The sequence below is a fragment of the Brachyistius frenatus genome, unplaced genomic scaffold, assembly GCF_029030835.1.
Source record: "Brachyistius frenatus isolate BFR_SWC_R1_liver_20210118 unplaced genomic scaffold, ASM2903083v1 Contig_25, whole genome shotgun sequence".
Classification (NCBI taxonomy): Eukaryota; Metazoa; Chordata; class Actinopteri; family Embiotocidae; genus Brachyistius; species Brachyistius frenatus.
In genome coordinates this window covers 3,259,059-3,275,705 of record NW_027210624.1, presented here as the reverse complement: position 1 = coordinate 3,275,705, position 16,647 = coordinate 3,259,059, and the positions used below count along the sequence as shown (strand labels likewise).

The following is a 16,647-nucleotide window of genomic DNA, read 5'->3' as shown; positions in this document are numbered from 1 at the left end:
TGCATTTCTTCGTTTGTCTATGAGGGTTCCCTGCTGTTCTGTGGAGGAAGGACCCTCCTCGGACACTACAGCTGTGTTGTCATGGAGATAAGTTGCCTCCCATCTCCCTCCTCTCCTTCGGAATCCTCTCGTACATCTGTCCGCCGGGACAAACGCACTGGAAACACATTCTGCTCAAATGTAAGCGCAGCGAGAGCGCCGCGGTGAACCCAGCAACAAATCAAAATAATCACTTTAGGTGAAGGATGTTTAGTTTACTCGTTCCAGTTTGGTTTGCTTGTGCTGTTTAAGCAATGAAGGTCCAGTCTGAGAGCTAAACACACACATGCAGAGGGAGATGTCTGGCAGCAACACCCAGGCCAGCTCTCAGGCGGCCCGGCTGGTCGTGTCGAGGCCCGGCTGGTCGGTTCTCCTCCTGTGTAATTGTCAGCTTTTCACAGTCTGCCTGACAAGCTCCACATGATTTCTACCACCTGAAGTCATGCCATTTCACTGCTTCACAAACTGGCACCAAGCTCTCCTTTCTTTCTCACTTTATTTCTGTCTCGTTCCTGCGCTGCCTCCTCCCTTTTTTATTTTTTTTATTTCTTCCTTTTAAGGACCCAACGACAGCTCGCCATATTTCTGAACACCATCCAGCTCAGCTGCAAACGACTGGATCTCCACACTTTGCCAGCAGTTGTTTTGGTTTTTTTGAGTTCTGAGATGTCCCAAAGCCGGGATGTAGGGACAAATATATCTTTTTGATTTATACATTTAAGCAGGGAAAAGGCGCTATTAATGGCGCCGTTACCATCTGGGGTTTGGAGGGAAACTGCAACATGAGTTTGAGGAAATATGAGGACCGCTGATATTAATTGCTGTGTTTGTTGCATGCCGTGTGGCATAATGGATGTGTCCCAGTCGAAGTCTGACACTTGAAATGTCCCTGGTATTAAAATGGTGAGGCCTTTTTTTTCCCCACAAGACCTGTTAATTGTTCTCAAATGTGACCTGTGATGCTGTTGTTTAATAGAGCCCAGACAGTCTGATTCAGACCCGTATAGAAGACGTATGGCACAAGCCTTGGCTCTCATTGAGAGGAAAAGAGACTCGGAAAGTATCTCGTCTCCCTTTTTTTTTTTTTTTTTTTTTTTTAAGTTTGACTGCTGCCAATGGACACATGGATGTGTTTAACACTTGCTGTTGTTTCGGATTAAGCCCGAAAGCGTTACCCCCTTTTTGTTAATTTGAAAACCGGAGTTTGGGAGACCACCGGCTTGTGGCCCTGGTTACGTTTTTCTCTCTCTCTCTCTCTCTCTCTCTCTCTCTCTCTCTCTCTCTCTCTCTCTCTCTCTCTGTGCTTGTCGCTGTAAAATGTAAACCAGCCGTCTAAGAAACACAAGGAGCATTGCAATAAGCCATTAGAGTTGAGGGGTTAAACATTTTGATTCCAATCCAAGCTTACAGATATTTTCCATGATTTGCGAATGAACGGATTCACATTCTTTTGTTGCGTTGTAATTATTTTCTGTGCCACAAAGCAGATGCCAAAATAATGCACGGTGGATGGCGTTGGTCTAACTACCGAAAGGCTGTTTGGCACCATGTCTTACACATTTAAGTATATGTTATCTTATGACAAGGCTGTTCTGCTCTTCTCCGTATGTTTTTCCTACTGTTGTCTGGAGCTGATGACAGAAAGCCATTGATTGTCTTCAGTGTCTTCTCCACCACAGCTGGATTTATGGCTGTCTTTCCTTCTTAAGCAAGTGACACATTGTATAAATCACACCATTGGTTTTCCATGAACCCTTTAAATCAGTCTGGGCCATGTGAAGGACAGGCAGCGGTCCACTACGAGGGCACAGCCTCCGCACATGCTGACAAAAGGAACCGCCCAGAGGAGAGTGAAGCACAACATGGCACTTTTGATTGCAGGTGATAAAAGTTTAATAGTTTGTTTTGGAGCTGGTCGGACTGTCTGACGGGCGTAAACCTCTCAACTTTGACCTTTTGAAGCACTCCTAAAAAGAGCCGGAGTGTGAGGCGACCCTTGACCCCTACAAATCCACCAGCGCTGCCTGCTCACGTTCCCTCCACGTGCCGCCCCCACCGCCCATTTTACAGCACGGCTTTATGGTTTATGGCTAACTAAATGCAGCGACTTGATGTTAATGAGAGCTCCCAAACTCAATTACCTTACAGCCGCTAACACTGGTGGCTAACGCTACGGCTTCTGTTCCTACAGGCACTGCAGCCACATTACAAGAGACAAATTTAATAAGACACCGTAAACCTCTGCTGAATGTCAGCTAAGTGTCTGAGTTCGGTGCTGCAGCACTACAGGTTGTGTATTTTATAGAGCTATTACACAATAATATATACAAGGGTTGGCATGACCCATCGTGCCGTGTTTCAGACTTCCAGCGTTGTTAATAAGGGGCTCAGCTCAGATGGTTTCTGCCCCAACAGTGAGTCAGACAGTCTGGGTTTGAGGTAATCACTCTCTCTCTCGCTCTCCGTCTTCGTCCTCTCTCCCTCAGACACTAGTCGGCCCAAGAGGAACCAGGAGAGCGACGGCGTGGAGTACCACTTCATCTCCAAACATCTCTTTGAGACGGACATCCAAAACAACAAGTAAGTAAAACTCTGACTGTTACAAGTCTGGAAAAAATATCCATCCATTATCTATTCCCAGCCACTCCTGCACAGGGTCAGGTGGGACCGGTGCCTATCCCTGCTCACTATGAATGAAGGTGGGGTAAACACTGGACAGGTCACCAGTCCATCACAGGGTCAACACAGAAAGACAGACAGCCATTCCCACCAACAGCCAATTTAGATTCACCAATTAACCTAACATGTATGTGTTTGAACACTTCGAGGCCTGCAGCACCTGAAGAAACCCCCGCAGACGCAGAGAAAGGCCAGATAGGCCCCAGCTGACCAGCATGTTCAAACCCACAACCTTCTTGCTGTGAGGCGAAAGTGTGAAAACTGAACAGCTTTAATAACACACAACACGCTTCTGCAGCACTTAGTGAACACTTAATTACCAGTTAAAGTTAAACACAGTGAAGTTCAAGCAAGTGAAACTCTGGATGCACAACTCTTCTTCCATTTGTTGTAGTTATTCTCCACACTGCTTATATACTGTATATTCAATGTACCAAGTATTTTGTATGTAGAGAAAACTCATTTATAACCAATATTCAGCAGCAATCCATCTCCTTTCATTTGACATGTTTACTATTGATGGGGCAAACATTCATTACTATTATTATGTAACTTTACTCTCGACATACTACTTTTGGTTTTTAGGATTATTACTATTTTCTTTAAAAATGTTATTCCAGTACAATATATTTCCTTTACAAATTTATTTTCAAAATGTTTCAATCATTTGGCCCTAAAGCTGAAAACGATGCAAAAATAATGGAATTTCAGTTACTCATATAATATTTTATTTGCTCTTTTGTCGTTGTTGTTTTGTTAATTCACCATTAATTCATATATACGATAAATATAAAAAGATTTTTTTTTTTTTAAACATAGAGAGCTTCACAATGGAGAAGCTGGAGCAGGTGAATTTGTGGAATTTTTGGATTAGTGACTTCAACTAATGTTTTATTGTTGTTCAATTAATAGACGGATGTTTGAGCCATTTTTCAATCACGCCACAATCATCACACTGTTTAATGTAGTTCTTTGGTATTTCAAAGTCTCACAAAAAGTCTGTGTTCAGAACACTTGAGATCTTCGCAGTGATAAAAACAACAGTGTCTGCGTTCTGAACCACTAGAGGCAGCGCAGCAGGGAGAGCAGCGGTCGGACCGGTCCACTGCTTCCTGCCACTGTTCAAACACAGCCCTCCCCACTGTCGTCTGTGTGTCTCTGTAACTGAGTGTGAGCTGGTGTTGACAGGGCCGGGCCCTGTGCTGGTAACAGATCTCCAGACAGTGGCCCCAAGGTCTCCTGTCTCTGCTTCCTCCTTCCCTCAGGCGCTCTCTCTGAATCCAGCCGCACCGCGGCCCGCTTTGACATTTGTGGCCAACAAATTCAAATGCAAGTTGTAATAGTCATAAGAATGATTGATGCCTTTCTGCCGGTCTCAAAAAAAAAAAAAAAAAAAAGATGCACTGCGGGGTGCACATGCAAAACATTTATGCACGCAAACACACACACACACACACACACACACACACACACACACACACACACACACACACACACACACACACACACACACACACACACACACACACACACACACATAGTGCTGATGACACAGAGGGAAGCCTGTGGTGGCGAGTGCTTATAGAGTGTCAGAGCATGCAGAGAGGAGAAGGGAAAGGGGGGGCTGTATATTTAGGCCATGTTGCGGTGTAGGTCGAGGCATGCGATGTTTTTCAGCGAGTCGGAGGGTGAGTGACGGAGCTGTGATGTGGGATGGATGCTTGGGACACTCCACGCTGAAATTACAAGGCAGCAGAGCAGAGGAGGAGGGAGATGAACTTGTTTGCGTTATGCCTCATTGCATGCAGCAGAAACAATGCACTGTGCTCAGAAAAATAAGAGGCTCTCTGAACCGGGGCCACAACATGTGTTTAGCTTGAACAACTTTCCCAAGGGAAGCCCTGTTTTGTGTCAAAATGGAAACAAACCATACACTCAGTATATCAAACCTCCACTGGCATGCTTTACTGTAATTGATATACCTTCCCCTCTGATGACACACAGCATAGAAGGCTGCAAGGTGTGACTTTTTAAACACAGGCTACTGTAGGCTCTTAAATAAATTTCCTATAACTGTATATGAGTTTTGTTAGAGACTTTAAAAAAAAAGAAGCTGAGTAAAACTTTCTTACATGGGCAATTACCATAAAACTTTCTCTTTACATGGCATCAGTCACACTGGGGCTCTCATTCTGTCCGACACTCGTCATGAGCCGACTGTGAGCATACCACGCCGACCTATTAGCTTCAAATTCTTTCCACGTTGTTGCTCTCATTTTTTTCCTCCTTGTTTCCAGCTAAAAATACTCCGCTGGCTGATTGGTGCGAAAAAGGAGAATATTATCTGGTTGGAAAAGTGTTTGTTTGCTTGCACCCATGCAGCTGAAATCCCTGTGGATTGAATCAGGGAAGATTTTTTGGGGGCTTTGTGGTTTTTCTGGAACAAACAGGTGTTACTGATTGAAAGAGTAGCGCAGCAGATTATATAAAAACACGGTCGGGCCAATGCGTCTGGTTTTTAAGTTCTGCTAAAGAATGCTATCTTCAGATCTGTCAGCGGTTGAAAGAGTAATCCTCCTGTCTCTGTGGATTTGTTGGGTTTTTATATATCATTATTTGGAAGATGAATCTCAGGAGTGTGCTGGCACAGACTACCAGATTAGGATGGGATTTCTAATGTTTCTCCCGTGGGATGTTAGTGGTGCATTCGATTCAAATCCCTACATGAAAAATATTTTCTGGTTGTTTTCTTGCTCAACGATTTTTGTATCTCACCTCTCAGGTTCATTGAGTATGGGGAGTACAAAGGGAACTACTACGGGACAAGTCTGGACTCGGTACACTCCGTCCTCTCCAAAAACAAAGTGTGCCTGTTGGATGTCCAGCCTCATGTGAGTGCGCCCGACCTTTCCTCTGCATCCTATTCTCTCCCACCTCCTCATTTCACTGTATTTTTATCCCTTTGGCGCCTCCCTATCTCAGAAGCAGATCTCCCTCTTCGCTGGCTCTGCTAAAGGCCTCGGCTGTTTGCTGAGTTACCAAAGCTGGTTTCTGAAGGGGTCATTTTCTAGGGAGCAATTACTGCTAATTTCCTCTATTTGAAGATTTCCTCTTTGGCTTATGTGTCTTGGGTGGTGGCGATCAGACCTTACACAAATGGCCGGCTTGATGCTGAGCCCCGACAAACCCGTGAGCATGATTTCCATTAGTCCGGGGCAGGGTGGGCATCGTCCAACCTCTGCCCCACCGGCTCCTCTCCTCTGTTTGTTTTCACTCAGTGGATAATGACACACAGGCACAAATACAACATTACATAGATTAGCCTGGCAGGTTGGAAAACCACCCAGGCTTGAGCAGCAACGGGAGAAAGAGTCTGTGGAAGCTCAAGTGGGCGTTCGTACGTTTCGGTATGTAGTTTCTAGTGTTGTGTGAGCCAGTAGTCGGTCGACGTACCTCCACTATGAGCCCGTTCTCCAACATTACTCACGGAGCAGAGTCGAAGCCTGGTGCTGCTCCTGTGCTGACTGACTGAGGGTCTGATGAAAGCCACGCTCAACGCTCCCCAGTGGTTACTCTGCTGCCCCTCCTTTGGGTTTTAATTTCATCTTCCTATCAGCTGTGGGTTTGGACCCACTGCCTATTAGCACAGGGAGAAGCCCCGATGGAGGTGCCAGGACCAGAGGGGGCCTGACGCCACCGCTAACCAACCCTGACCTCTGAGCCACCTCTGGAAGAACTGATTGGTGGTGTTTTTTCCTGCAATTGTCAGCAAAGAGGAGACAAGAAGAGCAGGAAGATGTGTCCTCCACAATCTAAAAGAACCACACGCACTTTGCAGTCAGGGGTGGCTGTTTGTGTCACCCAGCCACACATTAAGTCAGTGTTACCCATCCTTTATGGTTTGTATCCCCTCTAAACGCAACAGCCCTTTATCACGACATGTGACCAGTGTGTCATCTTGTGACTTTTATGAATAATTTTCAGAGGATCTCAAAAACAATCAGCATGAATAAAAGAAATACAGCCCAGAATCATGGAAAGTAGATCTGCAACCATCGATTATTTTAATTACAGATAACTTTTTTTTTCTAATTGAATTGCTTTTTCCTTCAAGAACTATCAACATGTTGTGGAAAAATTATGTGATAATTTAAAATTGCTTGTTTCTTTAACCAGCCATCTAAAACAAAAAGCATTAATTTATAATGAGCTAAAACTAAGACGAGTAGGTAATCTCACATTTTAAGAGCTAGAACCAGAAAAAAAAAATTTTTTCTTGAAAAATGTAAAAGGAAAATTGATGAAGGTTATCAGAAATGTTTTTATTTTTTTATTTATTGTTTATTGACTGATAAATGAATGTATTCAGTGAAAAGTTTGGTCTCCAGTTTTTTACACCTCATGATCATGCGATTGTTAACTGTTTATTGAATGACTCTGGGGTTCTACTTTTATCTTTTGCCTCCCAATTTGTTTCCAAATGTTAACACCTTTCTCTACTCCTTCTTTTCTCCATTCATATTTGTTCTCCTTTCAGACCATAAAGCATCTGAGGACGTCAGAGTTCAAACCGTTCGTTGTATTCGTGAAGCCTCCGACGATCGATAAATTGAGGGAGACCAGAAAGAACGCCAAAATCATATCAGGCAAAGACGACAAAGGAACCGCCAAACCATTCATGGTAAGAGGGGCAGCACGTTTTTCACACACTATCGGACTTTTTTAATCAACATAGTTCATTGTTTAGTGGTTTTAACTACTTGAAGTACCAGATGGGTCAATCGCAGGAAGTCTATATAATTTCAGTGAGTAGCTAATCTAACTGGACCATGTAATGCTATTCAGATTAGATTAAGGTAAATGACAGTTTAATGACCCCTGTGAGGGAATCAGGTCATTACAGCAGAAAGGAACAGGATCTGGCTAGTAAGGTGAACGTTAGGTAAAGAAGAGGGATATTAAACACACATACAGGAGATTCAGTGGGGCTCTAAATGTGTTTTTGATAGTTTTTGTGGTCAATACTTGTAAACATGGAATGACTTTATACGATTTTGACCTTTTATTCATGTCAACAGTGAGTCAAAGTGAAGGCTGAAGCCGCATCCAGTGAAGAGATGGTGTTATACTGCAGAAAACACATGGCTTTACATCTAACAGATTAGCAGCACAAGAAATAACAGAAACACTATCTAGACCCTGCGTGTGCGCGGGCGTGTGCGCGTGCGTGTGATGAGGTCATCCCTTATACACCTTCATCCCGGCCCCGCGGGGACACAGATGAAACCAATTAGCCGGTGTTCGGTGCTGCTGTGAAGTTGACTGGTGGGGGAGCGGAGGGAGGGTGGTGGTGGGTGGGGGTGTGGGGGGTGGTGCGAAGGCGGATGATGGTTTTCCCAGCACCGTCGGGGCCAGGTCTTTCTTCACTCGCGTGTCTCACTCACCACGGGCAGTGGTGAGGCCAAGATCGCAGTCAGCGACACGCCCGGACGGCCTGACGGGATACCAGGAGGTGAGAAACACGAGGAGCGAGGGAAGCCGGGGGGGGGGGGGGGGGCTTGTCAGAGAGATGGAGACTGACGGAGATGAGGAACTGTGGAGGAGGTGGTGGGCTGTGAACCAGAGTTTTTTAGGTGCTGCATGCTGGGCAAAGTGTGACACTTAATACAGCTGGAGTAACATTTTATGTATATATACATATGTATATGTGTATATATATTACATTACATTTCATTTAGCTGACGCTTTTATCCAAAGCGACTTATAATAAGTCTAAACGTGAGATGACCAGAACCTGGACCAGAACCTGGACCAGAACCTGGACCAGAACCTGGACCAGAACCTGCGCCGCCTTCTGAGTGAGAAGAAGACGTATTCTCCTGATGTTGCGCAGCATGTATCTACAGGAACATGTTGTTGCAATGATGTTGGCAGTAAGAGAGAGTTGACTGTTGAGTGTCACGCCGAGGTTCCTAGCAGTCAGGGTCGGGATAACACAGAGTTGTCCAAGGTAGTAGTCAGGTCGAGGGTGGGAGAGTCTTTCCCTGGAAGGAAGAGCAGTTCGGTCTTGTGGAGGTTGATTTTCAGGTGGTGTGAGGACATCCACTGAGAGATAACAGTCAGACAGGCAGAGATTCGTAGAGATTCAGAGAAACCTGTGTTTCACAGATATATATATATATGTGTGTGTGTGTATATATATATATATATATATATATGTGTGTGTGTGTGTGTGTGTGTGTGTGTGTATATATGTGTGTGTGTGTGTGTGTGTGTGTGTATATATATATGTCTTTCTTCTCATGTTATCAAATCAAGTTGCCTTTTGCTGCGTAAGTAAAACCTGGTTTGCCGTCATGGAGAGATGTGGCTCACAACTCGCATTCATTTTATATGGGATGAAGTATTTGCCACAGAAAGGCAGTGCACAACTTCAGTCACATAATTATTGCAAGTAAATATTAATTACAGCTTATTTTATCATTAAAAAAACACTCCAAATAAGACTCAGTTCCAAAGATGCCCCTATTTGTATTCTTGTCAGTTAAAGTAATAGCAACAGCATCAATGACAGAAAACTGTATTTTGATGGACAGAGCGATGGATCTGCCTACATGTGGCCGAGTGGGGACGTGTCAGCATATTTCATATTCGCTAACTTTTAAAACCTAACCAAAATGGACCTTTGTGAAACCCCAAATCTGACCTCCATAAATCCATCTTTAGCAAGAGACCCAGTGACAGTGAGACTCAATCTGAAACGACACGAAGAGAATCAGACTCTGGCGGCAGCAAAAAAAACAACTGGAAACTATCAAGATGGGTAACAATGGCACCACTGCTGGGTAAAATCCTCCAGTGTACGTACAGCGTGCGGGTGAAAGTCAGCTCAAACATCTTGTAGATATTTAAACTTCACTGTCAGACTTTTAAAGCCTCGATGCAGACACAACGTCAGCTTGCATTACTCCCACAAGTAAATATAATTTGGCCTCAGTCTGCTCCTCGTGTCCCAGCCGGACTCCTGAGAACAATGAGCTTCAGTTGTCAGAAACAAGCTGCCTGCTAACAACCCATTGCTGCTGCTGTTATAACTCTCTGTCCATTTATTAGCTTCTATTATTCTCCCATGCAACACAAATATGCCTCCGTAAAACGGTGTGACAGGGAGGCATATTTCAGCCAGATAACGAACCAAGTTGTGTGTAAATGTTAATGTACACCGACAGGTCGTGAGCCACCGCAGGTTTGTTGTTAAAGGCTCTGAAAGGGAAGCTGTTGTTGGGTGAGTTGCCTCAGACAGTTTCTATCCTCCGCCAGTTGTATTTCTCTCAGAGACAGACAGGTCTGCTTTAATGATAAAGACCGAGGAACAGTCGTCTCATTGTTCGAGCAGAGCAGCCTGACTTCAGCTCCATTGTTCGAGACGGAGACGATTCAGGGTCGGTTTTCAAAAAGCAGTAAGTGATGCAGAAACAAGCACAACAGAGTGATATAATGCTGTGATGTAACCATAATATCTCAAATTACCTCAAGAATGTCAAATGATTGGAAGAGATCGCTTTGGTTTTCTTTAAACTGAGAGGACAGGTGTGTTTCACTGGAACAATGAAGCAGGTGTCCCGCTGAGGTTGTGTGTGTGTGTGTGTGTGTGTGTGTGTGTGGGCAGGGGGGGGGGTTAAGAGATGATACTTGAGGCCAACACGTGCTGTTTAGTGCCACTAAAGTGCAGGAGAATTTTCCTTACTACTTAGATTTTTACAGCAAAGAGCAGACAGCAAAATAAAAAAAAAATGTAATAAATACAACAAAGAAAACCCTAAAAAAAAAAAAATAGCAACTGGATTCTGTAATGAGTAAAAGCCTCAGAGGTAAAACCAAAGTCAATAGCCTTGTATTGTGCAATGAAAACGGCCATTTATCTGCGCTGGACAAAGTACTTCAGCAGGCGCAAGACGCTACATCATTTCATGTGGAAATTAAGCAATCGAATGGCAGAGGGGATGAATGAGTCCCGGGTGCTTGTTGGCCCTCCAGAAGTGGCATCGGCTCAAACTGCCCTCAGAGGAGAGCGGCCCAGCACCGGATGCCAGAGAATATCCACTCACTCCTGCTCGCCCAGCTTTCCACTGGCCTCTTCTACCTTCATTATATTTATCTCTCCACCTCTTTTATTTCATCTGTCTTATTATTTTCATGTTTTTTGATTCTCTTTCCATCTCTCCACTCAGTTTGATATCCCTTAAGTGGCTTCCTGCTGTGATTAATGTTCTTTTACCTGGAAAGGTCCAACTAGAGACTCCCAGACTCGCTGGTGGACGTGGAAACATCATACTCACACATAGAAAACTGCACACAGAGGTTCCCTTAGGAGAGGTCACGGATTGTCTTCCTGGTGTTGGACACGGTGGTCACCTGGAAGTCCTGGTCCAACAGTGGCGGTCCTGCGTGGGCTTCAGTCCAGACCTACAGTGGAATAGATTCCTCTACAGGCCAACAAACTGTCCGCCCTCCCTGAGCCGTCTTTGTGTCTCCTCCTGTCCTCTTCCTGTCGTTGTCCGAGACACAGGATGATAAAACCATCACCAAAGACAATAGAGCGTGCGATGCCGTGTGCTGTTGTTCGTGAGGCAGATGCATGCTACAGCTCGGCAGAGAAAAGCAGACGGGGCTTCTGCCGACTGTCCCAACGAGTGAGAGTTTATATTTAGCTGCGCAGCTAATCCATTATGAAGCGGAAAACCACCAGAAACATTCTGCAGGAACTCCTGGCTGGAAGAAACGTCTCTAAAAACGGAGCCGGTTAGGAGTTTGAAACTTTTACGAGGTTGTGTTTATGTGCGCATGTACACACTCGGCTTGATGCTGCTTGTGTGTGTTTGAGTTTCTAAGCTTGAATGTGTGTATAATTGTCTGTTTGGCAAAGGGGTCTCACTATAAAACTGTATCTGTCCAGAAATCTAAAGTTGAGTGTTCCCAGTAAAAACACAAGGCTAAATCAGTGCTGCCACTTTAGCCTCACTGCTGCACTGAGGGCAGATTCAGCCCGGACCAACACAGCGCGACCACCGCAATGAGATACCTGGGCCTGCTCGCAGCTCTTTATCTATGAATACAGTAGCCCCCGCTGCGCAATATTTACTCCCAACCCGACAAAAATATACTGTTTTGCTATTCCTCACAGTTAACACGTGGTTTTATTCTTTACACTGGACGGCTGATTTGCATATTAACTTGGAAACCCCGTCTGGAGGATCTGTTTTTGTGAAACCCTCCATGTTTGTATGCAAATATTTTATCCCTGCATCTTGTCCTGTCTCACTAACTAAAGATTTAGACCCCGAACCTAACACTAAAATAGTATGCTGTGCAGTAGTTTATAAACTCCCTCGCTGTATTACTCTTATACTGTATAATCTAGTTTTTGATCCGTGGCCCCTAAAACCGCTGAAGTCTATTTTGGGTGGATTTCTAATAAAATCCAAATATATCAGTGAGCAGGACAGTTTGTTCAGTCATCGAGTCTAAATTGTAAAGAAACATATTAATGATTACTTTTTAAAAAGACATAAAGGTGTCAGCAGTTCAGTATGTGGAATGCAATGTGATTTTTTTTTTTTCTTGTAGATTCTAAAAGCTGTCATATACCGGCTACTTGAAAGGATGTTACGGATATTCAGTGGTGGAAAGTAACTAAGTACATTTACTAAGTACAAATACTTTCGGCTTCCACTCCACAACATCTCAAATGGAAATAATGGACTTTGAACTCCACGACATTTCAGATCAAAATGTTATACCTAAAGTAAATGATCAGTTTCTATGTATATGCATTAATAAGATTAGACACGTTCTTGGTATCGTGTGGAAATTAGCTCTACCATGAAAACATTAAAATACTGCTCAAATGTACATGCCAATAAAGTAATAGTCCAAATATGATAAATGTATGATACACATGACACTCTAAACTGGGCCATTTTACATAAGTACTTTTAGTTTTTATATTGTAAGTACATTTTGCTGATAGTACTTGGTACTTTTACTGAAGTGTGTTTTTGAATTCAGGACCTCTCCTTGTAATTGAGTATTTATCATTGTGGTATTGCTACTTTTAATTAAGTAAAAAATCTGAGTACTTATCAAAGGTAAAAACAACAACAAAAAGACAGAATAGCTCATGTCAAATCTGAATTGCTCCTACGGGAGGAGGGACATAGTGTTTGTTTGCTCAGTCTCAGGTTAAGACCAACGGCTCCAAAGTCCAGAACTCGGCGCCGTGTTAAGACATTGTGGTTGTGGCCGTGTTGCTTTAGACACTCATGAGTCCAATTTGATTACAGATCCACGAATTCAGTCTTGTCCAACGCCAAATCACAGGACAGCAATTTATTATTCTCTTGATTTTTAACAATATCACTTTCTTTGTTTGTGCTTTGGGTCAAGTCAATACAAGTCTTAAGTTCATGTTAAATCAAGAGTCGTCCAAGTTAAAGTCGAGTTGGACGACTCGGTGCTTGAATCCACACTTCTAGAGGGCACATGGGAAACCATATGATTACCGCCACCAGACATCTGCCTTCAAAAAAAATACTAAATTAAATTAAATTCAGCAGACCTAAAACCCAATCTGTGAATGTCCATTTCTGTCAGCGTTTCCTTCGGTGTGAACTCCAGGACACGTAGTGAGCTGTGCAGCAAGTTCACACAGCCTGAGCTCAGCGGCGTCCACAAGCTGTCATTTCACCATCACGCATATAAAATCCAGACTGCCGATAATGTATGTTTTACATGCCTGTCTTTTGTTGTAAATTATGGTTATGTTTTGTCCTCGGCTTATTTTGAGGATATTGTATTTTGTTTGAGAATTGGATAACCGTGTGTGAATACGGTGGAGGAAATAATGAAAATTCCTTGAGGTCAGGTCGTTGTATGAGAGGTTTCAGTGCGTGGTCAGTGTCAGGGTTCACGTGTGGGTACCGTGTCTCTGGGAGGTTATAATAGGCTCCGTACAGGCCCGCTCTATGTTTATTTGCGTGTTAAAGGCCATGTAATTTGTGTTTACAGTATGTGGATTTATCTCTTGTTTACTGTGGCTGCTAGTTTCTCTCTGCAACAGATTAAATGAGCTGCTTCTTATGGTTTGTAAAGCGTCTCTGCTCTTTGTGTTTGTTCACCTCCATCCTCTTCACCTCTCCCCTCTGGTCTCACTGCAGGAGGAGGACTTTCAGGAGATGGTGAGCACCGCCCAGACGATGGAGACTCAATACGGCCACCTGTTTGAGAAGGTTATAGTCAACGATGACATCTCGGCGGCCTTCAGCGAGCTGCGGTTGGCACTAAAGAAAGTGGAGATGGAAACTCACTGGGTTCCAGTCAGCTGGACTCACTCCTGAGACCCGCTCTGACTGTAAAAGGAGAAAAGGGAAGGACTTTGAGAAAATATGCAGGTTTTTATCTTTCTTATATCTGCTGTGGCTGGTGTTGGGGGGATAACGGGGATAAACGAAGACAGCGCCAGACTGCTGTGTCGCCATACCTGAACTGCACCGAGCTTCAACCTGGGATCAGGTTGGATTTAGACCTCAGCTGCGGTCTGGATGTGGATCTTCAGGTCTGACCAGACCTTACAGGGTTTGCGGCTGAGGGCTTCTGTCCAGAATATGGGCCTTGGACATTGACCGGAGTCTCAATCTTGGTCACACAACTCCATGGCTACAAGTAGATCTGTAGTCCAAAACCCGAATGTGGAACGAGCCTGGACCATCCGAGCACCAGCAGTCCTGCCAGCTCATCAGTAATCCGGCCAACCAGGACTCCTTCTTTAGTGTGTTTATAACATTAGACCATTAGAAACCAAAGGGACGGACGTATTTTTTCTCAGTGGACATGCATATGTCTAAAAAGCACACAGCGTCTGAGGGGAAACAGGGAGAGAAGAAAACATACTTGCCTTCTGTCTTACTATATTTCTTCTAAAATGCTTCCATGACTGTTTCTCAAAAAAAAAAATACTGTCAGGTACACTCTCAAGAAAGGGCAATAAGTGTAATTTTATTTAAAATAAATTAATATATTTTCTAACATCTTCCAGTAGTTTTTTTTTTTTTTTTTTTTTTTTTTAAAATACCTTTTATACACAATTCTGGACTTTAAGAGCAACCTGATCTCAACTGTAGCCACCTCTCTGACAGCTTTTTACACCAGAGGCAGCTCCTCTTTCAGTCAAGTGTTTTGACTTCATCACCCCATCACCCCCGAGCTCTTTCATTTAGGTGTTGTATATTCCATTCAGGAGCGTGTAGAAATGCCAGCCTTCATGTGGAGGTGCCCAGCATAACAGCAGTGCCATTTAAAGTCCCAGAAGTTGACATTGTTGGCTGTCTGCTAGAAGAAAATGTTCACAATTGTGTTTTATTAGGGTGGAGTCTTTATTTTTATTCACATAAAAATGGCTTCAGCGAGGCTGCTAATAGTGGCTCCATAGCACACGTCCAGGACTTTAACTTAAGTAGCCGCTCCTGACTTTATGAGCATTAGGAGTTTATTGCGAATTTGAGTCACCCATTCCCAGTCTTACTCACTCTTTTTTTTTTTTTTTTTTTTTAACCGAGTGCTTCTCTTTTTTAAGCTTTTGTCATAGAGATACTAAACTATGACTTTAGGGACATCCAAAGCAGCTCGACACTAAATCTGCCTTTACATTTGACATTGTTATAACCCTGTTGTGGACGCGGTTTGTTTTCTTACTGATGCAGAGTGAGATGAGAAGACCACTTTCATGTCTTTAAACTAAGCGTGGACCTGTAAAGCCACGAGGCGATAAGTGTTGCAAAGAGACCAGAAACAAGGGGGCCAGCTCGGCTCTGCTAACACTTCCGAAGTTGTGATTTCATGAACTTGTTCTTGCTGCTTGTGAACAACAACAATAAGTTAATTTGTAGTTAAGCTAAGCTAATTGCCTCCTAGCTCGAGCGGCATACTTCACACAGACCCGGAAGTGTTATTAATCTTCTCAACAAGGCTCAGTATGAAAGCAAACAGGCATATTACCCAAACTGTCTGCACTATTCCCGTAACTATGAATGCTCTGACTGCTGAATGTCCAGCTCGGACTGCATTTTCCAAATTCTCTTCATGTACGTTTATTTGACCTTTTTTCACCTGCTATGATCTTTACATACTGGCTTTCTGTCCATTTTAAAAAGGGTAATGTGTGAGTTGATGCTGTTCAGTAATAAGAACACAGTTAAAGGGATTTTAACACCCTCGCCCTTTTGCGTTGCCCCTGGTTTTATTTCTTTTACTTTACGGTTAAGTTCCATCTTCATATCTCACTCCTCTGCCACCTGGTTTATTGATCTGAATCAGAGTTGTACAGTCTGCAGGAAATATTTTTTAATTTCTTGCTGTAAATGATATGCTGTTTATGAGGCAAGTTGTATGAATTTACATTATTCTTGATAACTGCTACATTTTATATTAAAGAAAATCCAACTAAACGTGTATTCCCGAGGTGTTAAATTGATTTCTGTCTTTAACTTGGCAAAGATTGAGAGCAGTGATGGATGAGGTGGAACAGAATGAGACAAATATTCCAGCGTTTCAGGGCTTCGCGCCCTTGAGTGCTATTCACATCTATTGGTGTTCAATTTTGAGAAAAATATTCCAGCAACATCTTTGCCGAGACATTTCATCTTGTAAATGACAGCGCTAGAGAGCAGTAAAAGTCAGTCACTGGCTGCTTTCCTCACTAATGGGCCATTCCAGCCGAATTACATTGTGAAAGTATTTTCCCTACAATGCAATCACCATAGATTAATGAATTATATATTGTTAGCTACTTTTTTAGTTACTTGGCCTGTGTCCCTACAATCCGACTTGTCAAATAAACATTTGCTCACCATTTGTCATCATCACAAATGCACC

General features: G+C 43.4%; 1 protein-coding gene across 4 annotated transcripts in view; it reads left to right on the top strand.

Moving 5' to 3' along the window:
- mpp7a (MAGUK p55 scaffold protein 7a) overlaps window positions 1-16,226 on the top strand; it is a 143,098-nt gene extending 126,872 nt beyond the window's left edge. For all 4 annotated transcript variants that reach the window (XM_069698045.1, XM_069698046.1, XM_069698044.1 and 1 more), the window contains 4 exons: window positions 2,526-2,619; window positions 5,501-5,609; window positions 7,256-7,399; window positions 13,935-16,226. In XM_069698045.1, coding sequence (XP_069554146.1) covers window positions 2,526-2,619; window positions 5,501-5,609; window positions 7,256-7,399; window positions 13,935-14,114 — 527 coding nt within the window. In that variant the 3' untranslated portion in view covers window positions 14,115-16,226. The remainder of the gene's footprint in view (window positions 1-2,525; window positions 2,620-5,500; window positions 5,610-7,255; window positions 7,400-13,934) is intronic.
- The last annotated feature ends 421 nt before the right edge of the window (window positions 16,227-16,647 follow it).